The sequence below is a fragment of the Phaseolus vulgaris genome, chromosome 3 (genome assembly GCF_000499845.2).
Source record: "Phaseolus vulgaris cultivar G19833 chromosome 3, P. vulgaris v2.0, whole genome shotgun sequence".
Classification (NCBI taxonomy): Eukaryota; Viridiplantae; Streptophyta; class Magnoliopsida; order Fabales; family Fabaceae; genus Phaseolus; species Phaseolus vulgaris.
In genome coordinates this window covers 45,763,989-45,773,825 of record NC_023757.2, presented here as the reverse complement: position 1 = coordinate 45,773,825, position 9,837 = coordinate 45,763,989, and the positions used below count along the sequence as shown (strand labels likewise).

The following is a 9,837-nucleotide window of genomic DNA, read 5'->3' as shown; positions in this document are numbered from 1 at the left end:
TTTAAAAATAATAAATCAGTGCTTTATATTATAAATTGATAATACTAGGTAGGTTTTTAGAAGTGAAGGTATACAGTAAAAGGCACCGTATATTACAAGATGGACAACAAGACAATCAACAAATAATCTCGAGGGCTCATTTGTTTGGTTTTCCCTATGATTCGATAGACAGAACCTGTATAGTAGTAAAACTGGTTCGGTTCAAGAAAAAATCCAGCATGCATTCCTAGACCCACGTTCTATTATGCCTCAGGCCAACCAACCCCTCTTCACTATTATGTAATACAAACTCAATTAATGGCAACTCTGTTTCTGGAAATAACTTCAGCCAATGTCATCACCATCAAACCAAAGAGCATCAAATCAATTTGATGAAGTCATAAACATTTTCATTTTAGTGCCCCCAACGCGCTTATCCAGTCATCTCATCACCATGTTCATTTTAACTTTTCAACTGTGACTCCAAAGCAGTCTTCGGTTCTGAACTGGAGGAGCCAGTCCTGGAATGTCGCGAATGTCCTTGTTCCCCGGATGCACAAGCTGAAATTTTGAAAGTAAGTCATAATAATCTCAGCACTGTCAAGATTTAATCAATAAAAACTAGTTTGGCAATAGGCTTCTGGAATCTAGTTCTATTAGGTTGTGAATGAAACTTTTTACCAAAAAGAAAAATCACATTCTTAATTGTCACATCCGAAACTACATTTGAATTTTAGAACTTCTTTCACCACTTTTAACTGCCCTGGACTCAATCAAGGATATTTTTGTTTTACATTTTTCCAATGCCACCGGCATTTTGGAGGATGAATTGAAGTGATGGGGACTAGTTTTTGGGCACCGTAACGGTGAAAACAATCTTTTTCAAACATATTGCAAATAGATTTTGGAAGTAATTTCTGATGTCTGCCGTGGCTGCATTGATCAATAATAAAAACATGAATCTTGGCATATCGCATAAAAATACATAAACTACTATGAAGGCCATCTAATTCCGTATCCAGTAAGACTTGGCAACGGAAGTTATTTTTCATGGTTAATCGGTAAATAAATATAATATCCTCCATAAGCAACATATACATGATTTATCCTTACACATTGTCAAGCAATTTTTACCATTAAGTACAAAAAAATTCCCGGCCCAATTAATTTTACCTAGAAATACATCAATAGAGGATAACGGTTCTGAATAAAACCTTTAGTTAAAACGTAATATGCTCTTACCTTCACAATAATGATAGCAATTACTCCCACGACAATAAGGAGAAGCAGCACCATAATACACTTGTCAGTAGCAACCTATTATAAAAACACCTATACGTTACATGAATGATTCATATAGCAACTATATTGCAATGAAATAATGTGGATTCTGTAGAAATTGACCTGCCTACCGATTTCCTTCACTAATTGTGATGCTTTCTTTAAAGAGAAATGGATCGAATCCAGTTCATTGACGACTCTGCTCATTTGTTCCGTCTATACATAGAAGAGCGTACACTTAGCCCCATGTCAAATTCAAGTCTTTTTTTTCTTGGCTAATTTTGGGGTATGGGACTATGCATAAGATTCATACCTGAGCCTTAAGAGCTGCTGCAGTGTCTGTACCAACATTTATTGTTTCTTGAACGACCTATGATTCAAAGGGATTAAAAGCAATCAACTTCCAATCAGCAAACTTCCCCCCTATACCCACAAGACGGACGCAAAAATTAAATGTACAGAATCTTCAAATTAAACATCATCAAGAATTTTTCTTTTCACAACTTTCTCATCCCTTCAAACTTCCAGCGGACAGGTAGTTCAATTATGGCCATTCAGGTTAGTTACACATAAAACACATGTTTTTTCCACATAAAATTCAACAATGCATATGGATAACTTCTCTAATTGCTACACTGGTCTAAAAGAATATACTATGTCATACAAAAAACCTTACAATCATCTTAAAATAAGATAAAATAAGATATGCTTCTTTTGAACAAGGGTGTTTGTCGGCCTGCAACAGAAGGAACAGAAGGGGGCCTTGGATTGAGATGAAGTTTTTATATCCAACATGCGTCAATGCTTAAACTTGGTTGGGAAATGTTAACCGTGTCATCTGAATGGGCAAAATCATTCAAGCAAGGGTTATGAGAAGAATTAAGCCTTCTAGCCTTTCAATCTTTCTTCCAATTTGAGCACTGATAAAACTCAATATTGAGGAAGTTCTTAATAACATTACATGGCAGTTAGGAGATGAGAAGAACATCAACTTTTGGATAGATAAGAGGCTCTCTAGGCCTATTGTAGAAACTCTCAATATTTCTTAACAACTTAACTCTTTGAAAGCTTCTGTTGCAGATTTTATTCAGAATCATAAATGAAATATTCCTGGAATTTTGGTACAAAACCATTCTGATCTGGTTGCTGAGATCAGTAGAATTTATATTCCTTTTTGTGAAGGCCAAGACTGTTTGAGATGGGAAAATACAATTGATGGTATGCTTTCAATGAGACTAGCGTAAAAGCACATAAAAGAATATGGACAGATCATGGCCAGGACTAAAAACATCTGGAACAGGGCAATCTCTCCTTCTAAATCCTTCATGGTGTACAGTAGTTTCCACGTGTAGTCATTGTTGTCAGCATGAGGAAACAGCTGGTCATATCTTTCTTCACTTCTGCTGCCAGGTTGTGGAATTAACTTTACCATTTTATCAGAATTCCTATTGATCACACTTCTCGAGTCTACTTGGTCTGTTATCAAAAGAAGATGGAGTGATCAGGTGAGGACCATTATCTAAGCTGCTGTGATTGGTATCATTAATGAAAAATGGTTCAGCAGAAATAAATGGAGGTTTGACAATGGTAGGCTCATGAAGAAAAGAATTTTTGCAATTGCTAATCTTGCAGGTAGTACTTGTGCTGGTATCACAAATAACAACACTGATAGGCAGCTAGAGGCTTTCCCTGAACCAGCTGCTTGTGTTGGAATTTTCAGAAATAATTTGACTACTGCATCAGGATGCTTTGCTGCTCCAATTGGTGTTAAGGGTGCTTTTATGTTGAAATTATGAGTGTTATTTTGGCCATTGAAATTTCTTATGGCAGAGGGTGACTGCGTTTTTGGCTGGAATGTGATTCTCTATTCATGGTTAAAGCATTTTCTGATGTATCCTTGGTACCTTGGAACTTAAGAAACAGGTGGAAATGTCCTGAGCTCATCAAGCGTGTGTATTTTAGGGTTTCACACATTTTCAAGTTGTGCTGATAAACTTGTGGTCAATGGGATTACTTTTCTGGGTTAGTTCTTTGCAATGATATCCCATCTTTTGTTAAGCAAGACATTTGTAGAGATCGTTTTGGCCTGTCAAACTAGATTTTCTAAAGTAATAGTGGATTTGGTTTGGTTCCCCCACTCTTTTTTGTTTGCTTTATTTCTTTAATGATATTTTGGTGTGCTGAAAATGATTGATATAAGCTATGTTGCCAATTGGTAGGGATTGTAGTCTTATATAGCTATGCCTTTGCATAGCCTACTATTATTGAAAAATATTCTTTCTCCCTCACCCTCCATCACACCTACTTCATTTCCTGGAGAGCCAGAAAAATTCCAGCAAAGATGATGATAGAGAAAATGGGAGTGAACAAAAGCAAGATTGGGACAGCAGTTCTGCAACAGCATAATGTCAATTTAAAAAACTCAAAAAGTTTACAATGTATAAATTTAATTGAGGAAGAACATGTAGCAAATATATTGTAGGAAGCAAAATGGCAAGCAAGTGCCAGTTAAACAACAAGAAACAAATAAGATTATAGCAGGAGAGAAAAATAAGAAGACCAGAAAGACGGTAACGATAACATAAGGTCCCTGCATTTCCACAGCTGCTACATACAAGAAACACGTGGAGGAACCAAGTGATTTCACTCTGGTTTCCTTGGACTAGAAAAAATACAACAGCAACCAAACTACAAATAAATGGGTTGTACACTGCATATTTTAAAAGATGTGATACCCAGTAAATAGACCAACCTTCTTTCCCCTTTCAATGGCTTGATCTGTATCATCCATCATCCTATTCCCCTGTTCCATTAGCTGTTCGTTTGTCATTGCTGTAATAAATCATAAATGGTCAATGTTAAGCACAATAGTATATATCTTAATTCTATTTGCTAAACAGCTTGTTTTTAGTTTCCTTTCTTTTCAAAGGCGTTTAACACCTCCAGGCGTTTGACCAAAAGATATGCATATGTTTTTTAGTGACAAAGAAGGCAGAAAATATGACATTAAAAGAGAAGTAATAAATTATTGCTTCTCCCAGGAAGCAAAAGTAGAAACAACATTGTTTTTAGACAAATTTATTTCCTTCTAATTATACTGTTTTTATCCGACTTACATACTGGTTGGCAACATATATGTCTGTTCTAGCAATAATGTACCAGGTAGTAAAACAAAAATTATTATAGACTTTCATTTATTTGACAGCAGAAAATGTGACACGAAAAATAACTACTCGCATGTACAACATAAAGAAATCAGTCTGCTTACAGGATGCTAGCAAGCCATTTTCTTCAGCATAACCTTCAGATGGCCCCTCAAAGAGTTCAATTCGTTTATGCTCAATGTTTACAGCATACCTGCATTGCAATATAGCACACACTAGAATTGGTCATTGCTATCAAGGAATACATTCAATCATGTCAGAATATAATGACTTTCGAAGTTGAAGAAGCAAGAAAAACCTATGTCTGCTAAACGGGCTAAATCGATAGCTTATACCATGTTTTTACTTACTGTTTTTTCAAAGCAACATATGAGTTTAACTCTTTGATCTGCAACAAAAATAGAAGATGCTTGTAAGTAACATTGACAAACGTCGTGCATAATTTATGGAAACCAATAAACCTAAAATGTGAATAATATCGGTTAAAATATAGGCAAAAAAAATCTACAAGCATCTCACCAATGACTGCTTTTTCTCATTCAGCATTTTGTTGGTTTCTCTATCAAAGCTATTCTCCAAAGCTTTGACTTCTTTATCGAACTCCTTGATAAGCCTGCAAAATGAGATCCAACCGTAAACACACTAGACGAAGCAGCCACGGCAAAACCTCAAATCCAATGTGTGCTCCAATGCCAAACGATTTCACGAAAATCACACAATCAAGCTTTTGAACACAGATCAAAACCTCACGCTATATACAAGTTTCTGGTCATGAATTTTCAATACTACAGATCTGAAACATGTGACACATTATACAGGCTCTCCTGCACAAAGCTTGCATCAATGTGACACAAATGCAATTCCAATACCGAATGATAAACAACAACATCGAAACTCGTTTAACAAATGATACGTATATGGAATGTGAAAAGTACCGTTTACATTCTCTCATTTTCTCCGTGAGTTCTTCCAACTGCCTGCTCTGTCTATTCGAATCCTTAATCTTCTCCAACTTCTGAAATCCATTTCTGTAGCAGAAACAAAAGAACAACATATGAGAAAACAACGTAGAAACGAAACACGAAAGGAAGCAAGGAGGTTGAGGTTCTGACGATAGGAAGCGGAAATTGTCGGCGATTTGCCCGTCGATCTCGGCCAGGTCCTCGCTGATCGCCGACAATTGATCCATCTCGCAGCGAGATCTGAGGCGGAGGGGGCTGTTTGGATGAGGCTTTTAGGAGTGAGAAAATGAGGAATGTGGGTCAGATTTCGCGTTGCTCCCAAACAGCGCGCTGCTGCGGCACTTGGTTCGTTTGGGATGGATCTTCACTGTCTGTCCCTTCCTTTTTTACTTGCGAGGAACAAACAAAAAATATTGGGTTTTTCTTCCCTCCTCTCCCTCGTGATTTTTATTTTATTTTTTATTTTTTTTCTACAGCAGCGTTCTGAGTTGTTTTTTCTAATATTTACTATTATATCTGTAATATAAACGTTAAATTTAAACCGCTACTACCAGGTTTAGGAGATTCCGTGAAGGTGGATGATTGTGGTGTGTTCCGTCACACTTTATTCATTATCGTTGTTTGTTATTGCGACATGGTTGTGCTGTGTGTAATCCACTTCCCTATTTTTCCAAATCAACATTTTCTATTTTCCTTTAACAGGTAAAGAAACTAATATTTACTATTCTTAAAACAGTTAATATTAAATTATTTATAAAATTAAAATTATTATTATTATAAATAAGGTTTGTTAATATGCACTCAATTAATAAGTTTTAATTTGATTTTTTTCAAAAGATTTAAGACAAAGGTTAGCAATGTTTATTATGTATTTTTGCTAACACACAAACAATATTTGTTAATTCTTTAAATCAAACAAACTTGTTTACTTATCTGATTTTTAATGTATTTACTAATTCTAACATATATAAAACTACAGTAACTTGACAGTAACAAAATTTAATTTGTATAGAGTTATTAAAGAGATGCTTAAATGTGTTTTTAGTTATTCTGAAATGAGTAAGTTGGGTTTGTATACATTTTTTTTTCTTATTATAAAATTATATATTATTATTTTTTGTATTGAATAAAATGTCAAGTGACTATTTTAAATCATGTATATATTAGTGTTGTGACATGACACTTAGAAAATTCTTAATATCTATAAAATAAATATTTTTTTGTCTATGTTACTAAGAATATTAAGAATAATAATTGTAAATTTTTAGAGATAAAAATTAAAGAAAAATATATTTTATAGACTAAATAAAAATTCATAAATTTTATAAGAACTAAAAATATTGATTTCAAATTTTATATAAATGAAAACAAACAAACAAAAATTATATAAATCAAAACCAAAATTCGTTGATTTTATATATTAAAAATTATAAGCTTTTATAAGAAAGTGATTTTATTTTTATTGTCTTTTAAAAAATAACCTATTTATTTTAAACCTAATTTAAAATTATATTAATTAAATGTTATTTAATTCTATTGAAACCTTTAGATAATATATAAACATTGAGGTAGCCCTAGAAACACAGAAAAATTGTTGTTTCTTTTCTCCATAAGAAAGTATCAATCACCCTTACACATGGTTGCTTTTCTTGGGTCATGCAGTTGGTGAGTGATGATTTTTTTTAAAACATTCAGTTTAATATTCCAAAGTCATATGTATATATATTTTTTAGAAAGATATCATTATATTATAAAAGTTTCTTAAATATTTCGAATGTGGCTTATAAAGATCTTATTTATGTACTTTTAACCCCTAGTAAGAATTATTCACAAATAACTAATGCTAGATGATTTGAACATATATATAAAGTATTCATATGTGATATTATTATTCCTCAAATCTTATATCACGGCATAAGTTGTTATTTATGTCAACCCTGGTGATATATAAAGACTTTATTATTAAATATATTTGTTAAGATTTAATTTATCGTCAAATATATTTTATTTAAAAATTTGTTTTTTAGTAATCTAAAACAAGCTGCTAAAGTACCAATATATTGTAATAAATGTTTAATTAATTAAGGCTTAAATAGATGTTCCAGTTGTTAAAACAAATTCATAGTACTATTTTAATTATTTCCTTACTACAAGCTATTTGAAAATAATTAATTTCGCTTAAAAATAGAAAAAAATATTTAATCTATCAATTAATAAATAATCTTTTAACATATTAATTTAGTTACTAGATTGAGAACTTACAAGTAACAATTCCCCCACCCCTACCCCTATCATACCCCAATCATCGGCAATGATCGAGCATGCTTCGTCTCTAAAAAAGAAATCTTAAGCAACTTTTTTTGGATATTTTTTAAGATAATAGTTAATAAGCTTAACAGTTTATTTGACAAAATTACACTGGTAATTTAGTTGGTAGTTGATAAGATAGTTTTTAATTCATAAGTTAACTAAAATAGTTGATACGTTCGTTAGCTTTTAATTTTTAAGCTCATTCTCAGTTCATAAGCTAGGTATTAATTGATAAACTCATAGTTGATTGATGTGTTTGACAAAATTAGTTGGTAATTGATAGATAAATTAGCTTCGATTTAGTAAACTAGTCTGGTAAGTTTTTAACTTAAAAAGTTAAAAACTAATAAGTTAACTCATCATGTTAAAGATGTTTGGTAAATTAGTTTATAAGTATAAAATGGCATAAAATTTTAGAAATATATGTTATCTAATTAAATTTTTATATGTTTTAAATAATTAAATGTTTTAACACTTTTATTTTTTTATTTAAATAAGTTATTTTATTTAAATGAGTTTATATAAGTATTAATTAAATATTTTTTTATTAATTTAAACTATTGTTATGTTGATTTTTTTACCATTTTTATTATATGTAATTTTCACATAGCATCATTAATTATTCGTTACTTTAACTTATTTGAACTACGTAAAAAATTAAAAAGCAACTCAACAAATTAAAAAGCAGTGTAATAATTAATCGTGTCTATGATATCAAAATAGATAAAAACATAATTAAGGATGATAGATAAATATATTAAAATACAAGAGATAATAATAGAAGAAAATTATATAAACTACAATTTATAATTTATAAGCTAGTTGAATAACTTGTAAAATAAATTACTTTGAATTACTTATCAAATACGGTTTACCTTATGAGTTAGTCAATTTAGTTCATAAGCTACTCAAATAAACTAGTAAATAGTTTATTGGTCTTACACATACTTTATACTTTTATACATGTGAGTTTAATCTCAATTATTATATCAGAGGTGATAGATAACTAGTTGATACATGTAAAATAACATAAAAAAATATATAACTAGATAATTTTTATTATATAAATAAAATTTGTGTTTCTAAAAAATATTATTATATAATTATAATTTTTAATTTTTAAAATATTTAATTTTATTAATTTTTCACTACTTTTATTTATTTTTTAGAAGTATATTTTTTTATATAAATAAATTATTTTATTTAAATGAGTTAATTTAATAAGTATTAATCAAATTAAATTCTTTAATTATTTTACTTATTTTTTTAATTTAAATTATAGTTACACTGAATTTCTTTTCTACAATTTTTTTTATAATTTCCACATAACATCATGTGATAAATTATTTAGTGTTAATTAGTTTTTTTTAAACTTAAACTACGTAAAAAATTAAAATATAAATATAAACCAATAAATACAAAATAGTAGGAGGAAAGATAATGTTAAGTTTGAGTTAACATTTAGATATAAACAATATCTAACATGGTGGTTAACCAATACAATGATAACATCACTTTTTGACTGAAAAGAAGTAGAGAATTGGACAAACTCACTCATTATAGATTATGAGTATATAAAAGTCATGAACAATTTGTCTAGACTTTTTATCATTGAGGATCTTGATCATGACCGACTTGTCTAGACTTTTTATCATTGAGGTTCTTTTGATAATATGGTTCTTTCCCCTTTACCTTGTCAAGAGACATCTTTCAAACAATATTCAAAGATCTTATGTAAAGACATTTGAAGACTTCATTATTGATGGTGATCAAGGTCTTACTCACGAGCTTCCTACCCCTACTACTTATTTTTGTCCGTGTTTTCCCTCCACTCACCTGTTTATCCTTCCAAGTGCTCTTCATATGTAAGATAAGGCAAAATCAAGGATGAAGTGACTAACAAAGATATTTGGAATAGAGGACAAAACACAAATTTTAGTGAGAATTGAAGACAACCCTTTGATTTTAACCAGAGTCGCAAAATTACTCATATATTCTGACTCAGTGCTACTCCGGGATACCACATTATATTTGTGCGAAGGCCAAGATACAATATTTGACCCAAGGTAAATACAATACTCAGTAGTTGACTTACGATCATCAACATCAAGGCCCCAATCGAAATCACAAGTCAAGGATAT

General features: G+C 31.0%; 1 protein-coding gene across 1 annotated transcript; it reads right to left on the bottom strand.

The window, feature by feature from the left end:
- LOC137808140 (novel plant SNARE 11) lies at positions 1 to 5,962 on the bottom strand. The gene is made up of 10 exons (XM_068609104.1): positions 5,537 to 5,962; positions 5,360 to 5,452; positions 4,944 to 5,037; positions 4,775 to 4,812; positions 4,529 to 4,617; positions 4,013 to 4,092; positions 1,574 to 1,630; positions 1,384 to 1,476; positions 1,222 to 1,296; positions 1 to 540 (listed from the first exon to the last, which is right to left on the bottom strand). The coding sequence occupies exons 1-10, from the start codon at positions 5,611 to 5,613 to the stop codon at positions 451 to 453; spliced, it is 786 nt and encodes a 261-aa protein (XP_068465205.1). The 5' UTR covers positions 5,614 to 5,962; the 3' UTR covers positions 1 to 450.
- Between the last annotated feature and the right edge of the window lie 3,875 nt (positions 5,963 to 9,837).

Excerpts from the sequence above, each read along its gene's own strand:
- LOC137808140 (XM_068609104.1), bottom strand. The coding sequence starts at position 5,613 with ATGGATCAATTGTCGGCGATCAGCGAGGACCTGGCCGAGATCGACGGG. Across the intron at positions 5,038-5,359 it reads AAAATGAGAGAATGTAAACG|GCTTATCAAGGAGTTCGATA; the intron begins GTACTTTTCACA and ends CTCATTTTGCAG. Across the intron at positions 1,477-1,573 it reads CAGCAGCTCTTAAGGCTCAG|ACGGAACAAATGAGCAGAGT; the intron begins GTATGAATCTTA and ends TTCTATGTATAG.